The sequence below is a fragment of the Tiliqua scincoides genome, chromosome 9, assembly GCF_035046505.1.
Source record: "Tiliqua scincoides isolate rTilSci1 chromosome 9, rTilSci1.hap2, whole genome shotgun sequence".
Classification (NCBI taxonomy): Eukaryota; Metazoa; Chordata; class Lepidosauria; order Squamata; family Scincidae; genus Tiliqua; species Tiliqua scincoides.
Genome location: NC_089829.1, coordinates 9,221,779 through 9,242,167, shown reverse-complemented (window position 1 = coordinate 9,242,167; position 20,389 = coordinate 9,221,779). Strand labels below are relative to the sequence as shown.

The 20,389-nt window shown below is 47.2% G+C and overlaps 1 protein-coding gene and 1 pseudogene across 1 annotated transcript; both read right to left on the bottom strand.

The window, feature by feature from the left end:
- Nucleotides 1-1,290: 1,290 nt before the first annotated feature.
- Nucleotides 1,291-7,196, bottom strand: LOC136660531 (arylacetamide deacetylase-like 3; annotated as a pseudogene).
- A 3,536-nt stretch (nt 7,197-10,732) lies between these two features.
- LOC136660548 (arylacetamide deacetylase-like 4) lies at nt 10,733-17,337 on the bottom strand. Its single transcript, XM_066637797.1, has 4 exons — nt 17,161-17,337; nt 14,244-14,460; nt 11,961-12,024; nt 10,733-11,507 (listed from the first exon to the last, which is right to left on the bottom strand). Exons 1-4 carry the CDS (start codon nt 17,335-17,337, stop codon nt 10,733-10,735), a joined length of 1,233 nt encoding a protein of 410 aa, XP_066493894.1.
- Nucleotides 17,338-20,389: the final 3,052 nt, after the last annotated feature.

The window sequence follows — 20,389 nt, the reverse complement described above, 5'->3', positions numbered from 1 at the left end:
CCTTTAGAATGAGTAGGAGGGATATATACATTAACAACCAATAGCACACACAAATAGTACACATTTGATCTTAATAATCTGAATTGGACAATGCTATCTGCCATAAAAAGAAGCTCGGGAAAAATAGATGGTTTGCCCCCCCCCCCCACCCCTCAGGGGCTACCTTTACTGCCACTTTTGTGAGCAGGCAGTGTGATGGATTTGAAACCTGGAAGAAAGATGGGGTCCAGTGACCAGGTTTCCTGCAGAAGTACAATGTCATGACTCTTGAGTAGTTCACCAAAATCAGGATCAATAACTTTCTTTGCCCAACCTGCCACATTCCAGGAAAGCACACAAAGAACTGTTGACTGTGAAGGAGGCATTGGGTTAGACAACTGTCATTGGGTGGAAGGGGTCCAGGCAGGATTAGTATTGAGCGATGATCTGCAGCACATAGCTTGCAAAACCTCAGCTTGCCCCTGCTGAGGGGCAACAAGGTCTTCCAAATTAACATGTGTCTCAACTGGGGAAGCTTCTGGGCCTGGTGCTTGCAATGGGGAAGTATAAATATCACAAACAGTGATGGGACCATTGCTAAGGACACAACTTAGCAGGTCTGGTCTAGAGGGTAGAGCCTCCGTTTGCCTGAAGATAACATCCTGCAGATCACCAGTTTGAGGCCACCGGCACCGTGCGACCTTGAAGCAGCTGAGCTCTGCTCTGAGCATGGGAGGATGGAGGCCAGAATGTGAAACCAGATCAGAAAGAAACATCTGAATGTTGTGGTTCTTGAAAGATAGAACCTTCTTTCAACTGTAAAAATCCCTACGGGGATTTAAATAGCCTGCCTATGTAAACCGCCTTGAATAAAGTCTGAGGAGAAAACTGACGACCAAGAAAGGCGGTATAGAAATACCTGTAAAAAAACAACAAAAACAACTGTGCCCTGGTCACCTGCGTCCTGTTAATGGACATTTACGTCCATCCTTCTTGTGTCCTGGACATTCATGTCCCTATATAGGTATATGTATATTTATATTAGAAGTGCTTTATTTTTAAAATTCATAGGTAGAGTTCGGATGAGAATTAGGGCTAGAATAAGAGGTTTAGGATATATAATGTGGTTGTTGCCCAATAATAGCCTGTTGACCAGTTATAGTGGGATACAAATGACCAGGAGGCAAAAAAAAAACCAGACGCATGTGTTCAGTGACACCAATGACCAGGAGGCATTTAGCCAGGACGTAAATGTCCAGAACACAAATAGTGTAGTACCATCAAAAACATCAGAATTCTTCAGAATTTCCTTTATAAATTTCTGATGAACTTGACAATGTCATCCATCCCCTTCTTTGCAGAAGGAAAACTGAACCAGCCCATTCAATGAAGGACAAAATGCCGTGGAAGCCATTAGCAATGTGGTACCAAGTCACTGGGATCTGGTGGTCCTCCAGTCTTTTCTTGTAGAGCAAGCCATCGTCCCTCAGGATATCGTATTCGCAGGTCACAATGCAAGTCTCTGGAAGCTGGGAAATCACAGCATCCTCAGCAAGAAGGGGGGAGAAACCTGGCGAACTCAAAGCCTTAACTGCCTCGTAGACGTCATCCTTGCAGGACGCGGTCACAGGGGGATTGTAGCCTCTGGCCTTAAATTCTTTGGGAATGTGGTCTGCACTCAGCCATTTCTGGTATTGTAATTTTTGGGTGACAGGAACATGAGAGCCTTCCAAGACCTCTTTCAAGAGAGATGATTCCCCTTTCAGACACTGCAAAGCATAAGAAACAGCCTCTTCCCTGAATGCAAAGGGCACGGTTTGATTTTGCTGATATGAAGGCAAGTTGCAGTCTATTCCCTGGAGACCAGGATAGATGAGGATCTGGGCCCGCACCTTTGGAAGGCCAGGTCTGCCCGCTAAGATTTGGCAAACAGCAGCTGCAAGGTTGCCTCCAGCACTATCACCTGCAACAATGACCTGGGCAGGATCCACCATGTGGTCTTCTGCGGCTTCCAGAAAATGGGTGGTGGCAGCGAGACAGTCATCGAGGGGCACTGGATACTTGTGCTCAGGAGCCAGGCGGTAGCTAAAGCGAAGCAGATTGATACACTTGAAATGATAGAACTAGTGCTTATTGCAGGAAGTCCTGGGTGAAAGGCTGCATTGGATACCCCATGATATACCGGGCCCCTGCAATCTCCCCAGCTAAGGGTAAGGAGTATGGGTAGTGAGAGGTGGTGATGATTCCTCCCAGCCTCACAAGTGGGAGCATCCACTAACAGCCCTACAGTGGTGCTAGAAGTCTGGACTGCTTTCATTTGGAGATGGGGTTTCCAGGTGTAGCCGCAACACAAGCCCCTTAGCCATCTTGCACCACTTTGCCACTGGTACTGGGGCAAACTGGGCATGTCAGACTGCTGATGAATGTGGGTCTTTAGCTGATGCCCAGATATGTGATGCAGACATCGTTGGGATACTGCATACAGTTCTCCAGTCACCACATTTCATTCTTTCCACCAGAGGCCTTCAAACGGGTCCTGGTTCAAGTATGGAGAGGATAGGTGGGAGCAACAGATGCACGTAAGGGGGCAATGAGAGGAAGGAATGGAGCAGAGAACCAGGAGGAGGATGGATTGGGGCCAGGAAGACGACAATATCAGCAGTAGAAGCGCCACCAATATCCTAAGCCCCTTCGCGGCCTCAGTATATCCTGCTGGGTCTACTTGAACGTGCTCCAGCAAAATTGCTGGTGCACACCTGAGTACACCCATTTTGGCAGCAGAGGCTTATTTCTAGGCAGGGGAACGAAGGTTATCTAACCCAGAGGAGACCTCTGAGAGTGTTCCCCCTCAAGATGCAGTGTGAGCTTTGATGGCACAGCTGCATGGAGGAGTTTGTTAGGATTGGGTTGTTCCCAGAGTTCTGACTTTGGGAAGTTCTGACTTTGGGAACGGCATGGAGATCACAACAGTGGCCTGCCTGGGCTGATTCAGGCTCTACTAAGCTCTAGCTATTAGAGTGTGTAACGCAACTGCCACAAGACTACAACCCTCCTGACCACATGCCCCCCACGTTTAGCTCGACTTACTCCACAGACACAACCACCGATTTGCTTTCTCTGGCGAAATAGCAGCACATCTTGTCATGGGTACCTGCAAAGGAAGCGTTTCCAGAGATGACAAATGAAAGAACCCCTGGCATTTGTGAAATGTGTTTGCACATGTGCCATCCCAAAGGCTCGGAATGGAAAGGCTCAGTGATCAAGCAGGCAGACAATAAGCAACTAAAAGGATGTGATAATAAGTGAGAGAAGGAAAAGCAATAGCCTTTTGTTCCTGGGAATGTTAAAACCATTTTCAGCCAAGAAGGAAAGAAGCAGAACCACCAGCTCCATGGATCCAGGTAACAATTATGAGGATTCCAGGCTACTTGCTGGAGGAACAAAAGCAACAATGGTTTTACACACACACACACACACACACACACACACACACACACAGAGTGCAGAATGTGAGAGTGTGTGTGTGTGTGTGTGTGTGTGTGTGTGTACGATCGTTTAAATATGATGCAATACATAAAGCTAAATTTTAAGTATTCATGTATATATATATAGACACACACATACAGGCCACACCTGTATGTGTGTGTCTATATATATACATGAATACTTAAAATTTAGCTTTATCCATGGATAAGGCCTCCTTATCCACGGATCTGGAATCTGCTGGATTTGCCTCACCGCAAATATCAAAACCTGATTGCCCCTCTCCCCCTGCAGACCTTGTTCCGGTCATGTATGGGAGGTTTTCTGAGCCTCAGAGAGGCTGTGGGCCACCGCGCATGGCCTCTCCGAGGCTCAAGATGACACCTGGAGCGTTTTTTTAAATAACTTCTGGTTTTTACCCCAAACCAGAAGTCATGAAAAAAGGCTCCAGGCAGCATTCTGAGACACAGAGAACCAGTGTGTGGCCTTTTCGAGGCTCAGAACTGCTCTGGATGCAATCATGGGCTCCAGAAACCGCAATGGGCTCTAATTTCATTATCTGTGGTTTTCGGCATATATGGGGGGGGGGTTATGGGAACGTAACCCCTTCGAATAAATACATTCCACCTGTATAAACCATTGTTGTGTATACACACACACTTTCTCTATACATACACACACTCCCTAAAGCTTTTCTTAAATACACAAACATATACCAAAATAAAAAGTAATTCTCACAAATCTCTGCAGAGGTTATTTTCAGAATCAAGGTGGGGCCCCCTATACAAAATTCCACTATCCCACGTATCCATGGTTTTCTTATCTCCCGTGGATACAGGGGAACCCCCGTGAAATTGGGGGCTGGGGATTTGTCATATAAAAAACGAAAGCAGGGTAAGTAGGTTTCTTCGTTAGGCAGACCCCCATGCAAATGCTCTGAAAAATCCCACTTTTAAAATATAATCCAGATGAATTTCTGCTGTGACTCACGGATGCTCCCCATCACCCAGCCACCACCATGGAAGAAGATGATGCCCTTCCTTCGACCAGCAGATGGAGCTTTGGGTTGGTAAATTCGGACAGGCACATCTTTAAACTTCACATCCTTTTTGAAGAGTCTTTTCCTTGCATTTGTCTGTTTTGCAGATACCGGATAACCTGAATTTGTCTGCAGATACGTAGATTCTCGAAAATCTTTCCCTTTTGAGAGTGAGAGAGAGAAAGTGTGTGCAGAGATGGAGTAAGCAGACATGGTTTCCTGGTTTGACTTTGTAGACAAAAGCCCAATGAATTCTGTGGCTAGATCCCTCTGCAGTCGGCTACTTAAGAGGCTCCAAATCTAGGGATAGTCACACCTTTCCTGAAATTTGTAGGATTGTTTTTTTCTTGAGGTTTGCTGTATGTCCTGTTTCTAAATCTTTAAAGTACATTCATAAGAACTCATTTCCAACATGCTTACTCGGGCTTCACATCCGCACTGAGCACTCCTTTTCCTTACCTTTAGGGGCTCTGCTGCAAGCACCTGTCCCCACAGCAAATGCACCTTGTGGATTTACATGACCTTGTTCAGGCAGGGAAAAGTACGCAAAGTCTGTTGACAAGGCTAGGCCACAGATCTATAGTACTTCCAGACAGGCTCCTTGTAGCGTAGGTTAATCACAAACAGTGTCCTTTCCACGATGGATACAGTATGTTTTGGGGCACATGCTATGGATCGGAGGTGCACAGAGTATGACAGTTCCTAGATCTGGCCTTTAAGAGGCCCCAGTCCAGCCCTGCAACTGTTCTGGCCCTCAGGCCCTGCCTCCTGCACATGCGCCCAGCTCTGTTGCTGAAATGTAGCAACCTCACTCCTGGTGCACATGTGTGCATGGAACAAAGCACAGGAGCGCATCAATTGATCATGCACTAGCCTGGGAGCAGTGCAGGACTAAAAGGACTGACCAAAAATAGGAGAGGGGCCAAGGGAGGGACACTGTCTATTCGCCTTCCCAGAACACCTCCCATTCAAATTGGAGATGAATGATCCCCAAATCTTCTTCTTCAAATGAAGAATTGAATGTACAGGCCACTAGCCGGTAGGCAAGCGGTGACTAACTGGAAGCATGACATTTCCTATATAGCTTCCTGCTGTATTGTTTTCTTTTTCCCCACTAATACTGGGGAACCTCCTTGGGTATGGGGTCCTCCTGTATAAACAATGACAGCAGGGTAACTATGTTTCTTCATTAGGCAGACCGCCATGAGAACGCTCTGAAAAGTATAATCCAGGTGAATTTTGGCTGCAATTCACCAGTGCTCCCGAAAACCCAGCCACCTCCATGGAAGAAGACGATGCCCTTCCTTCGGCCACCAGAGGGAACTTTGTGCTGGTACATTCGGACAGGCACATCTTTGAACTTCACATCCTTTATGAAGAGCGCAGGGTCTTTTGCTCGTGTTAGCCTGTTTTGCAGATACCGGATAACCTGAGTTGGCTGCAGATACGAAGATTCTCGAAAATCTTTCCCTTTTGAGAGTGAGAGAGAGAAATTGTGTGCAGGGATGGAGTAAGCAGACATGACCTCCTGGTTTGACCTTGTAGACAACAGTCTGATGAATTCCTATGGCTAGATCCTTCTGTAGTCAGCTACTTAGAGGCTCAAGTCAAGGGATGGACACACCTGTCCTGAAATCTGCAGGAGTATATTCTGGAGGTCTGCTGTATTTCCGGTTTCTAAATCTAGATTTTGAAATACGTACTTTCATAAAAAATTTCCCACCTGCTTACTCGGGTTTCACATCTGCACTGGGTGGACTCATAGTTCAAATGACAATTCTAGCAAGTTCTGGCTTCATGTACAATGTCCACCCCTTCCAATATGGCCTCAGGTGAAAAGGGTTGCCTGCCCCCACAAGCATTTGACCTTCCCACCTTTCCTCCTCCTGTTTCCTTGATTGATTTTAGTATTGCGGGCACCAGAACAACAGTGCAAGGCAAACATACAATCAATGCCCTTCTGCTCTCCGAAAATGTCAGTGCGCTGGGTGGACTCAAAGTTCAGATGCTAATACTAGCAAGTTCTGTGCTTCGTTGAACTGACTATTGTATTTGGGGCACCAGAACAGCAGCACATGTGCCTGCACATGCAATCATTGCCCTTCTGCTCTCTGAAAATGCCATGGTTTTGCCTTTGATGCATCCAACTATTGAAACAAAAGGAAGGTACAGGAGGGAGATGGACAATGACAACGCTGTGCAGGCCTCCTCTAGAGGGAGGGTTCACAAAACAGAATCGACTCCAGACCACAGGCTCTGACTTGAAGTGCATCTGAAGTGCACTGAAGGTTACTTTGGAAAGTCCGGTCCTGCTTAAGCCATTTCTCCCCAACTTTGCAAATAAGCTACAGGGATGAAATGTGTACACCTCTGGGCAGGGCAGAAATGGGTCAATTGAACCCAGACTGAATCTCAAAACTATTTGGCTACTTTAACCCTTAACCTGCCCAGTCAACAAGACCCTCATTAATCTCATGCTGACATAACGTAGTTTAACTCTAACCCCTCATCAACCTACCAGTAAACCGAAGCCAATGACTATGACATGAAGGAGTCGGAACTTTGCCGGCTGCTCCACTCCAGGAGGAATCTCTGTGGTGGTGGCATGGATGTAAATGCTTCCCGCAACCAGCAAAATCAGAAGTGTGCAGAAAGCAGCTAGGATTAAAAGCAGGAATGCAGGCAGGAATCCCATTTCAGTGGGCTTGGGAGGAAAAAGCTTCCCATCTGATTTTACTTCCAGTAGCAGAGAGGAAGCTCTCTAAACTCCTCCTATAAGGAAAAATAGCCAGTTGTTTTGACTGACAGGCAAGATAAAGCTTGATCTAAGTATAATAGGGCTTCTTGGTTACCGAATCTGGGCAGGCTGCAACTTGTCCCTTGTGGGAGGACATCGGTTGCATCTTCACAGCTGCTAAACTGGTTCACAGATTACATTCATGATAACATTCATTTCAGACACATCAGTCTCAAGGATTGCAATCCAGATGGGAAAATACAACCTAATACAGTGGTTCTCACACATTTCGCACCAGGACCCACTTTTTAGAATGAGAATCTGTCAGGACCCACCAGAAGCGATGTCATGACTGGAGGTGACCTCTCTCTTAGTTCATCTGAGGGGGGTCTTCTGCAAGTTCTGCTTCTGTCCCAAGTGAGAAGGGTGGCAGCTTGGGGTCCTGCAGATCCGGCGGCAGCCCTTTGTGGAGCCTCTGGGTCCTGCGGCTCCGGGCAGCTCAGGATTGGGCTGTAAGAGTCTGATCCTATGCATGTCTACTTAGAAGTGAGTCCCATTATAGGCAATAGGACTTTCTCCCAGGTATGTGTGGATAGGATTGCAGCCTCAGTAGGGTGATCCTGGGCCGGATCCTGGACAGGAGACGCTAAGAATGGCTCTGTTTACCTTTGTCTAGCGAAACCACTGTGTTTTCAAGGCATATGCAACCCTCCAAGCTGCCTGCAACCACCTCCTTGTTGCTCTGAGGCTCCCCCTGCCTCCAGTGTTGCCCCAAAATGCACTATGATGCATTTTCTTGCTGGTCTCTTTCTGGGCTGACACTGGGGAGTAGGAGGAAGGAAAAGGCTACAGGCAGCTCAGAAGACTGTTTTGCTGCACTCAGGTAAACAGAGCTGTTTATAGCCTTCTCTTTACCCTGTCAAAGGGCATCCCTGGTACCTGCGGAACTGCAGATAACTGAAGCAGCAGGTACCAATTCCACAGATAACAGAGGACACCTGCATTACTGAAGCCTTCAAAAGTGGACTTGTTTCCAGATGGTAAAGGACAGCATTCAGAGCCCTTTCTTAGACAAGAGCAGGTTATGAAAGAAAGGCACAGAAACCAAGAGGCAGGAGGGGCTGGAAGCCTCTCTCTCTTGATGTGTATCAAGCTGCCCACACCTGCACACTGTACCTGCCCCCAAAAGGAGTGATACTTCCAACAAACAAAAATGTTGCAGGGGCTGCTATTGTCGCAACCTGGTTCTGCTTCAGAACTTTGTGCTCTCTTTTGGGTGTCCATGAGCAGCCAGACTCTCACTGAATGGGAAATATTGAGGTAGTTTTCCTGGACCAGCTCTTGTTTCTGTGTGGTGACTTTGAATTGTCTGTAATAAAAGACGGCCTACCCCATGCAGGGCCTTAAAGATTTTATTTTCAAACAACATGAAGAACATGTGAGCCACTAAAAGAAAATTAAATTGACAAAGACCCTGGACTTCCATTTCCTAGAACTTCCTCAAACCCATTGAGGTCACAGAGTTGGTTTTACTTTTGGCAGAGGATGTGACCATCCCATAGTGCTTGGGATGAACAAAAGAAGATTTGTGCTGGATCGGGCCAGGGGCCCATCTAGCCCACCTTCCTGGGTCTACTTCTAACCTAAAGTGCTTGTTCTAACACTTGTTCTGCTCCGAAAGAAGAACGATTTTGCAATTGTGGCCTCAGAGAGGTAGACTCTCTTCCACACATTGTTCTGCGTTGTGCTTTTAATCAAGTGCTCAGAGACCAGCATCTCCCCTCGTTGTCAGGAAACGAAAAAGGTCTCTCTGAGATCACCTCTTTACAACTTTTGCTGGAGGGTGAATTCGAATTCGTGACCCTTCCAGTTGCTAAATTTTTTCATTTGAGCAACATGAAACGGGCTAAGCTGCTGGTTCTAAGCAACTTGGAGTAACTGTGTAAGCAAATTGTTGTGTTTTAACCCTTATTTCTTATCTCTCTTTTAACATATACCCTCATACATGACTGTTTGGAGGTATTAGTTGTAAAACCATATGCTTAATAAAGGTTTGTTGTATGCTTGTTCTAACCTTTCGCCCTCCATAATCTGGGTCCAGGATCTCTGAGAGACTGCCACATTCCATGCATTCCAGCCTGTCCTGTCCTCTTAGTTCATCTGAGGGGGGACTTCTGCAAGTTCTGATTCTGTCTCAAGTGAGAGGGGTGGCAGCTTGGGGGCAAGCCTTCTCTGTGGTGGCACCACAACCATGGAATTCCCTTCTAGGGGAACTACTCCCACCCTCGTGCCTTTTCAGTGAGGGCTCAAAATACACTTGTTCTGCCTGGCATTTGTTTGCTGAGTGTATATTTGCCCTCTGTGCCTCTAAAATACAGCTGTGCCTTGACTACTCCCCTGGACTAACTTGTTCTCCATTGGCCCAATGCTATTTGTTAGATTTTGCTCTGTAGTTGCAGACCTCCCGATGACCTGATGGGGTAAATGCCCCAGGTGTGGAGCTTTAGGACCCCACAGAAGGTCCTCCAAGGCTCTCGACGAGGGTCCAAAACTGTGCTTCTAATTTACTAGAAGCACAATTTAAAGTGTTGGGGAATCTTCAGGTGGTTTCCCCGATGTGTCGTGGTCGCGTGAGATATTGTGCTCTCCAGGTAAGGGGGGGGGCGGATTTGCATGTGGGGTGGTGGAGGCAGCATCCCACAGAAGCTGCCATCTCGGACCTTTTTCCTGGGGCTGGGGAGGCCCACCACTGTTGCTCTGTTTTGGCTTGCATTTCACTATGCAATGTTAAAATTGATATTTTAGTTTTTACCTGTTGTGATACTTTCTACGTTATTATAAAGCTTTGTAAGCCACCTTGGGCATTTGCTTCAGCCTTGGAAAGGTGGGATATATATTTCCTAACCAAACAAACAAATTTTCTCTCCTGCTCCCTCCCCTTTACAGAAGCATGTGCTGAGCCAAGTAGAGCTTCGAAGAGGAGTTTATTAGGGAGGGTGAGCACAGGCAAGTTGAGGAGACCATGGCAGAGTTGAGGGGAAGGTGGCAGAGCTGTTGAGACTGTGGGAGTAGACAGATGGGTGAAAAAATATCACAAACTTTGACAGGACCACTGCATCCTGGATAATTGTGTTTTGGTCAAAAGCGTCCTGGTATTGGAGATTAGCATCGATCCATTATGAGTCCCAGATATTTGATTCTAAATATATGTGTATATATTTATATTACATGCGCTTGAGTTTTAAGATGCATAGGTAGGGTTAGGGTAAGAGTTAGGGCTAGGAGAAGAGGCTTAGGATATATAACAGTGGTTTGTTGCCCAGTTATAGCCTGTTGACAAGTTATAGTGGACTGCAAATGACCAGGATGCAAAAAACCCCAGATACACGTGTCCAGGGACACCAATGACTGGGAAGTTTTTGACCAGGACATAACCGTCCAGAGCACAAATACTGTAGTACCATAACAACCGTCAGAATTCAGTGGGATTTCCTTTATAAGCTTTTGATGAACTTGACAATGTCATCCATCCCCTTCTTTGCAGAAGGAAAACTGAACCAGCCCAGTTCAATGAAGGTCAAAATGCCATGGAAGCCATTAGCAATGTGGTACCAAGTCACTGGGATCTGGTGGTCCTCCAATCTTTTCTTGTAGAGCAAGCCATCGTCCCTCAGGATATCGTATTCGCAGGTCACAATGCATGCCTCTGGCAGCTGGGAAATCACAGCATCCTCAGCAAGAAGGGGGGAGAAACCTGGCGAGCTCAAAGCCTTAACTGCCTCGTAGACGTCATCCTTGCAGGGCATGGTTACCGGGGGTTTGTAGCCTCTGGCCTTAAATTCTTTGGGAATGTGGTCTGCACTCAGCCATTTCTGGTATTGTAATTTTTGGGTGACAGGAACATGAGAGCCTTCCAAGAGCTCTTTCAAGAGAGATGATTCCCCTTTCAGACACTGCAAAACACAAGAAACAGCCTCTTCCCTGAATGCAAAGGGCACGGTTTGATTTTGCTGATATGAAGGCAAGTTGAAGTCTATTCCCTGGACACACGGATAGATGAGGATCTGGGCCCGCACCTTTGGAAGGCCAGGTCTGCCTGCTAAGATTTGGCAAACAGCAGTTGCAAGGTTGCCTCCAGCACTATCGCCTGCAACAATGACCTGTGCAGGATCCACCATGTGGTCTTCTGCGGCTTCCAGAAAATGGGTGGTGGCAGCGAGACAGTCATCGAGGGGCACTGGATACTTGTGCTCAGGAGCCAGGCGGTAACTAAAGAAAAAGTGATTGATACAGCTGAAAAGGTAACGATAGTGAGCACTGCATCACAACCTACCATGGAGGACAAGGTCAGTCATGGCTGTACAAAGTTTGAGGACTGCTCCTGTGAACCTTTCTCCAGTTCCCACTTCTTAAGGAGAAGACCGGGGTTTGAGAAGTACTGACAAAGTTGGTAATAGAAACATTTGATTGTCCTGACAAGTTCCGGGGCTCCATCAAGACTTCCTGTGTCAAAGATAGTGGACTTGCCCATTCCTCCCTCTCAATATTTGCTCACCTCTAGGGAAGAGCTGTGACTTTGGGAAGGGACATGGAGATCAGAGCAGTGGCCTGACTGGGCTGATTCATGCTCTACCAAGCTGCACCTCTCAGTGTGTGCAATGCAATCTCCACAAGAGTATAACCCTCCTGAACTGCCCGCCCTCCATATTTAGATCAACTTACTCAACAGACACAACCACCGATCCGCTTTCTCTGGCGAAATAGCTGCACATCTTGTCATGGGTATCTGCAAAGGAAGTGTTTCCAGAGATGACAAACGAAAGAACCCCTGGCATTTGTGAAGTGTGTTTGCACATGTGCCATCCCAAAGGCCCAGAATGGGAAGGGTCAGCGATCAATCAGACAACCACCACTAAAAGGCTGCAATAGGAAGTGAGAGAAGGAGGAACAACAGTGTTTTGTTCCTGGCAATGTTGAATCCATTGACAGCAGAGAAGGAAAGAAGCAGAACCACCAGCTCCAGGGATCCATGTAAGGATTATGAGGATTCCAGGCTACTTGCTGGAGGAACAAAAGCAACAACGGTTCACACACAGAAACACACATGCAGTGCAGAATGCACCTGGGTGTGGTTGTATAAGATCATTTATATATAATGCACTATATAAAGCTCTGCCTTAAATTCAGGCGCCCCCCCACTCATTTGACAGAATTGGGACCGCAACAGTGTTGAAAAGTGAAACCTGGTCTTTTCTTTAGTTTACAAACGTTGCTTCTAATGCTTTTCTAGCTAGTAAATGGCAAATGCCTTTTTATCTGGCAAATTCCTGCTGTAGCACAAAAATTTCTGCAAATGGACTAATTGCCATCTTTGGGAATAGCAATTGATCATAGCTAAAGTTGACTCTCTCTCTCTCTCTCTCTCTCTCTCTCTCTCACACACACACACACACACACACACACAAAACAGTTTGAATCACCATGTCATATGCAAATGAACATGGGAGAGTGTAATTTTAACCTTTAAAACAGCAGAGAGAGATTGAAAGAGTGGAGCATGCACTGAATGAGTGAATTCCAGGTATAACTGAGATGTGTTGAAAAAGCTATTCAAATGTGTGTGTGTGTGTCTATCCCAGACCCGAACAGAACCTTGTTCAGGTCATATCTGGGAGGTATTTGGAGCCTCAGAGAGGCCACATGCACAGCCCTTGTGGCTTCTCCGAGGTTCAGAACGTTCACATAAGTGTTTTTTTATGACTATGTGATTTTTCCTAAAACCATAAGTTGTCAAAAAAGTCTTCAGGTGGCATTCTGAGCCTAGGACATGCCACACATGGGGACATGCAGCCTCTCCGAGATTCAGAACGGCTCACGACATGACTAGAGCAAGACTATGTAGGGGCCTTCCCCTGGAGGGGCCTGGAGCAGGCTTGTTCCTCCCCAGGGAGGCTTCAGATTGGCTGCAGGGGGAGGGGGTTCCAGCACCCTTGTCCTCCTCACTAGCAGAGCTGCCAAACCTGGCCTAGGAGCAGGAGCTGTTGACCTCACAGCTCCCTGCTTCACACTGCCTGCCTCTCATCCCTGGCCTCCCTGTTTTATGGAGGAAGCCTGCCCCCTTTGGCCCCTCCCCTTCCTCCAGGTGGGGCAGAAAAGGCCTTTCATGTTCCTGGCTTGTTTCCTGTAGTGTTCCCTGTTGGCCCTGCCAGCCCCCTCTGGCTGGTTGAGGTGAGCCAACCTGCTTTGCCCCCTTCGAGGGCAGTGAAGCCTCCCCACCCTGGGCATGGGGTGCCTGCTCCCGGGTAAGTCGGGGGTCAGGGGAGGGCCCTGGGAGGGGCCCCGACAGACTAAAGTCACGTTCAGGAAAGATGGCTCCGAAAACCGTGGATTTCATTATCTGCAGGTTTTGGTATTCATGGGGGGTCGGGAAGAGAACCCCCACATATACAGAGGCTTCACCTGTATAAACCATACACCACACACACTTTCTCTATGCACACGCACCCAGTAAAGCTTTTCTGAAATACAGAAATATACACCCAAAATAAAAAGGTAATTCCGACAAATCCCTGCAGAGGCTCTTTTCAGAATCGGGGGGGGGACGGACCATATCCCAGACTCTGGTGTCTGCACTTTCATTTGGATCTGGGGGACTTTGTGCCTTGCGCGTGCCCATTACAAGTACCTTTGCTTAGTGTACTAGTACTGGTAGCACAGATGCTTTCTGCTTAACCTTCTTCTTCAAATGAAGAATCGAATGTACAGGCCACCAGCAACCGGTAGGCAACCGGTAGGCAAGCGGTGACTAACTGGAAGCATGACATTTCCTATATAGCTTCCTGCTGTATTGTTTTCTTTTTCCCCACTGATACTGGGGAACCTCCTTGGGTATGGGGTCCTCCTGTGCAAACAATGACAGCAGGGTAACTATGTTTCTTCATTAGGTAGACCTCCATGCAAGTGCTCTGAGAAGTATAATCCAGGTGAATTTCAGCTGTAACTCACCAGTGCTCCCCATCACCCCTCCGCCTCCATGGAAGAAGACAATGCCCTTCCTTCGGCCACCAGAGGGAACTTTGTGCTGGTACATTCGGACAGGCACATCTTTGAACTTCACATCCTTTATGAAGAGCGCAGGGTCTTTTGCTCGTGTTAGCCTGTTTTGCAGATACCGGATAACCTGAAGTTGGCTGCATATACGAAAATTCTCGAAAATGTTTCCCTTTTGAGAGTGAGAGAGAAAATGTGAGTAGTAGGATGTACATACCTTATGTCAAAACTAACTTTGACAGCTGGTCCCGCACCTTTTTACCGGAAATCCTGCCCCCTAAAGGGGTTCAAGTGACCCCTCAAACAACCCCCCACTGCCCCCCACCACTGGGGAGGGTTTTTGGGACACCCCGACATTTGGTTTGGAGACACAAAACCAGACACAGAATCTGCTTCCCATGACAAAAAAGTTTTGAAAAATTTCCAAGTTATTGGAATGCAATAGTCTTGGATTAACCCCAGTTTTTGACCTGTGTCTGGTTTTTGCACGTGTAAAAATCCAGACACAGAATCTGATTCCCAGTCTCATGGAATATAAAATAGCTGAAATTGTTTTCCCATATAGAAATGTGTCTGATCAGCTTCTGATTTTCAGTCCTTTTTTTTTTGGTGTAACCCCTATGTGAGCAGGTTCTATTCCCCCATGCCCCCCAGGCCCATGTCTTCTAAATTCATTTGAATTAATCCCCCTGTAAGCATCAGAACAGTCAAAAGTTCCTTCAGCTACAAAACCCTTCCCTAGCAGTCGAGGGGAACGGGGCGAGTTGTTTGAGTGGTCACATGAACCCCTTTCCCACACTTTACTGGCAGGCTCCTTTTCCCGCCAAACCAAATGTCGGGGTGCTACAAAACCCTTCCCTAGCAGTCAAGGGGAACGGGGGAAGTTGTTTGAGTGGTCACATGAACCCCTTTCCCACACTTTATTGGCGGGCTCCTTTTCCTGCCAAACCAAATGTAGGGGGGCTACAAAATCCTTCCCTAGCGGTCGAGGGGAACGGGAAGAGTTGTTTGAGGGGTCACATGAACCCCCTTTCCCACACTTCATTGGCAGGCTCCTTTTCCTGCCAAACCAAATGTCGGGGTGTCCCAAAAACCCTCCCCAGTGGTGGGGGGCAGTGGGGAGAGTTGTTTGAGGGGTCACTTGAACCCCCTTAGGGGGCGGGATTTCCAGTAAAAAGGGGCGGGACCAGCTGTCAAAGTTAGTTTTGACATAAGGTATGTACTTCCTACTACTAATGTGTGTGCAGGGATTAAGTAAGCAGACATGCCCTCCTGGTTCGACCTTGTAGAGAACAGTCTGATGAATTCCTATGGCTAGATCCTTCTGTAGTCAGCTACTTAGAGGCTCAAAGTCAAGGGATGGACACACCTGTCCTGAAATCTGCAGGAGTATATTCTGGAGGTCTGCTGTATTTCCGGTTTCTAAATCTAGATTTTGAAATACTTTCATAAGAAATCTCCCACCTGCTTACTCGGGTTTCACATCTGCACTGGGTGGACTCATAGTTTAAATGACAATTCTAGCAAGTTCTGGCTATAATGTCCACCCCTTCAATATAGCCTCAGGTGAAAAGGGTTGCCTGCCCCCACAAGCATTTGACCTTCCCACCTTTCCTCCTCCTGTTTCCTTGATTGACTTTAGTATTGGGGGCACCAGAACAACAGTGCAAGGCAAACATACAATCAATGCCCTTCTGCTCTCTGAAAATGTCAATGCACTGGGTGGACTCAAAGTTCAGATGCTAATACTAGCAAGTTCTGTGCTTCGTTGAACTGACTATTGTATTCGGGGCACCAGAACTGCAGCACATGTGCCAACACATGCAATCATTGCCCTTCTGCTCTCTGAAAATGCCATGGTTTTGCCTTTGATGCATCCAACTCTTTGATGCATCCAACTCTTTGATGCATCCAACCAAAAAGGTGCAAAAGAGAGCGACTAAGATGATTATGGGGCTGGGGCACCTTCCTTATGAGGAAAGGCTGCGGTGTTTGGGCCTCTTCAGCCTAGAAAAGAGACGCCTGAGGGGGGACATGATTGAGACTTACAAAATTATGCAGGGGATGGACAGAGTGGATAGGGAGATGCTCTTTACACTCTCACATAACACCAGAACCAGGGAACATCCACTAAAACTGAGTGTTGGGCGGGTTAGGACAGACAAAAGAAAATATTTCTTTACTCAGCGTGTGGTCGGTCTGTGGAACTCCTTGCCACAGGATGTGGTGATGGCGTCTAGCCTAGACGCCTTTAAAAGGGGATTGGACAAGTTTCTGGAGGAAAAATCCATTATGGGGTACAAGCCATGATGTGTATGCGCAACCTCCTGATTTTAGAAATGGGTTATGTCAGAATGCCAGATGCAAGGGAGGGCACCAGGATGAGGTCTCTTGTTATCTGGTGTGCTCCCTGGGGCATTTGGTGGGCCGCTGTGAGATACAGGAAGCTGGACTAGATGGGCCTATGGCCTGATCCAGTGGGGCTGTTCTTATGTTCTTAACTATTGAAACAAAAGGAAGGTACAGGAGGGAGATGGACAATGACAACGCTGTGCAGGCCTCCTCTAGAGGGAGGGTTCACAAAACAGAATCGGCTCCAGACCACAGGCTCTGACTTGAAGTGCATCTGAAGTGCACTGAAGGTTACTTTGGAAAGTCTGGTCCTGCTTAAGCCATTTCTCCCCAACTTTGCAAATAAGCTACAGGGATGAAATGCGTACACCTCTGGGCAGGGCAGAAATGGGTCAATTGAACCCAGACTGAATCTCAAAACTATTTGGCTACTTTAACCCTGAACCTGCCCAGTCAACAAGACCCTCATTAATCTCATGCTGACATAACGTAGTTTAACTCTAACCCCTCATCAACCTACCAGTAAACCGAAGCCAATGACTATGACATGAAGGAGTCGGAACTTTGCCGGCTGCTCCACTCCAGGAGGAATCTCTGTGGTGGTGGCATGGATGTAAATGCTTCCCACAACCAGCAAAATCAGAAGTGTGCAGAAAGCAGCTAGGATTAAAAGCAGGAATGCAGGCAGGAATCCCATTTCAGTGGGCTTGGGAGGAAAAAGCTTCCCATCTGATTTTACTTCCAGTAGCAGAGAGGAAGCTCTCTAAACTCCTCCTATAAGGAAAAATAGCCAGTTGTTTTGACTGACAGGCAAGATAAAGCTTGATCTAAGTATAATAGGGCTTCTTGGCTACCGAATCTGGGCAGGCTGCAACTTGTCCCTTGTGGGAGGACATCGGTTGCATCTTCACAGCTGCTAAACTGGTTCACAGATTACATTCATGATAACATTCATTTCAGACACATCAGTCTCAAGGATTGCAATCCAGATGGGAAAATACAACCTAATACAGTGGTTCTCACACATTTCGCACCAGGACCCACTTTTTAGAATGAGAATCTGTCAGGACCCACCAGAAGCGATGTCATGACTGGAGGTGACCTCTCTCTTAGTTCATCTGAGGGGGGTCTTCTGCAAGTTCTGCTTCTGTCCCAAGTGAGAAGGGTGGCAGCTTGGGGTCCTGCAGATCCGGCGGCAGCCCTTTGTGGAGCCTCTGGGTCCTGCGGCTCCGGGCAGCTCAGGATTGGGCTGTAAGAGTCTGATCCTATGCATGTCTACTTAGAAGTGAGTCCCATTATAGGCAATAGGACTTTCTCCCAGGTATGTGTGGATAGGATTGCAGCCTCAGTAGGGTGATCCTGGGCCGGATCCTGGACAGGAGACGCTAAGAATGGCTCTGTTTACCTTTGTCTAGCGAAACCACTGTGTTTTCAAGGCATATGCAACCCTCCAAGCTGCCTGCAACCACCTCCTTGTTGCTCTGAGGCTCCCCCTGCCTCCAGTGTTGCCCCAAAATGCACTATGATGCATTTTCTTGCTGGTCTCTTTCTGGGCTGACACTGGGGAGTAGGAGGAAGGAAAAGGCTACAGGCAGCTCAGAAGACTGTTTTGCTGCACTCAGGTAAACAGAGCTGTTTATAGCCTTCTCTTTACCCTGTCAAAGGGCATCCCTGGTACCTGCGGAACTGCAGATAACTGAAGCAGCAGGTACCAATTCCACAGATAACAGAGGACACCTGCATTACTGAAGCCTTCAAAAGTGGACTTGTTTCCAGATGGTAAAGGACAGCATTCAGAGCCCTTTCTTAGACAAGAGCAGGTTATGAAAGAAAGGCACAGAAACCAAGAGGCAGGAGGGGCTGGAAGCCTCTCTCTCTTGATGTGTATCAAGCTGCCCACACCTGCACACTGTACCTGCCCCCAAAAGGAGTGATACTTCCAACAAACAAAAATGTTGCAGGGGCTGCTATTGTCGCAACCTGGTTCTGCTTCAGAACTTTGTGCTCTCTTTTGGGTGTCCATGAGCAGCCAGACTCTCACTGAATGGGAAATATTGAGGTAGTTTTCCTGGACCAGCTCTTGTTTCTGTGTGGTGACTTTGAATTGTCTGTAATAAAAGACGGCCTACCCCATGCAGGGCCTTAAAGATTTTATTTTCAAACAACATGAAGAACATGTGAGCCACTAAAAGAAAATTAAATTGACAAAGACCCTGGACTTCCATTTCCTAGAACTTCCTCAAACCCATTGAGGTCACAGAGTTGGTTTTACTTTTGGCAGAGGATGTGACCATCCCATAGTGCTTGGGATGAACAAAAGAAGATTTGTGCTGGATCGGGCCAGGGGCCCATCTAGCCCACCTTCCTGGGTCTACTTCTAACCTAAAGTGCTTGTTCTAACACTTGTTCTGCTCCGAAAGAAGAACGATTTTGCAATTGTGGCCTCAGAGAGGTAGACTCTCTTCCACACATTGTTCTGCGTTGTGCTTTTAATCAAGTGCTCAGAGACCAGCATCTCCCCTCGTTGTCAGGAAACGAAAAAGGTCTCTCTGAGATCACCTCTTTACAACTTTTGCTGGAGGGTGAATTCGAATTCGTGACCCTTCCAGTTGCTAAATTTTTTCATTTGAGCAACATGAAACGGGCTAAGCTGCTGGTTCTAAGCAACTTGGAGTAACTGTGTAAGCAAATTGCTGTGTTTTAACCCTTATTTCTTATCTCTCTTTTAACATATACCCTCATACATGACTGTTTGGAGGTATTAGTTGTAAAACCATATGCTTAATAAAGGTTTGTTGTATGCTTGTTCTAACCTTTCGCCCTCCATAATCTGGGTCCAGGATCTCTGAGAGACTGCCACATTCCATGCATTCCAGCCTGTCCTGTCCTCTTAGTTCATCTGAGGGGGGACTTCTGCAAGTTCTGATTCTGTCTCAAGTGAGAGGGGTGGCAGCTTGGGGGCAAGCCTTCTCTGTGGTGGCACCACAACCATGGAATTCCCTTCTAGGGGAACTACTCCCACCCTCGTGCCTTTTCAGTGAGGGCTCAAAATACACTTGTTCTGCCTGGCATTTGTTTGCTGAGTGTATATTTGCCCTCTGTGCCTCTAAAATACAGCTGTGCCTTGACTACTCCCCTGGACTAACTTGTTCTCCATTGGCCCAATGCTATTTGTTAGATTTTGCTCTGTAGTTGCAGACCTCCCGATGACCTGATGGGGTAAATGCCCCAGGTGTGGAGCTTTAGGACCCCACAGAAGGTCCTCCAAGGCTCTCGACGAGGGTCCAAAACTGTGCTTCTAATTTACTAGAAGCACAATTTAAAGTGTTGGGGAATCTTCAGGTGGTTTCCCCGATGTGTCGTGGTCGCGTGAGATATTGTGCTCTCCAGGTAAGGGGGGGGGGCGGATTTGCATGTGGGGTGGTGGAGGCAGCATCCCACAGAAGCTGCCATCTCGGACCTTTTTCCTGGGGCTGGGGAGGCCCACCACTGTTGCTCTGTTTTGGCTTGCATTTCACTATGCAATGTTAAAATTGATATTTTAGTTTTTACCTGTTGTGATACTTTCTACGTTATTATAAAGCTTTGTAAGCCACCTTGGGCATTTGCTTCAGCCTTGGAAAGGTGGGATATATATTTCCTAACCAAACAAACAAATTTTCTCTCCTGCTCCCTCCCCTTTACAGAAGCATGTGCTGAGCCAAGTAGAGCTTCGAAGAGGAGTTTATTAGGGAGGGTGAGCACAGGCA

Excerpts from the sequence above, each read along its gene's own strand:
- LOC136660548 (XM_066637797.1), bottom strand. The coding sequence starts at position 17,337 with ATGGGATTCCTGCCTGCATTCCTGCTTTTAATCCTAGCTGCTTTCTGC. Across the intron at positions 14,461-17,160 it reads TCATTGGCTTCGGTTTACTG|GGAAACATTTTCGAGAATTT; the intron begins GTAGGTTGATGA and ends CACTCTCAAAAG. Across the intron at positions 12,025-14,243 it reads AGGGGTGATGGGGAGCACTG|ATACCCATGACAAGATGTGC; the intron begins GTGAGTTACAGC and ends CTTCCTTTGCAG.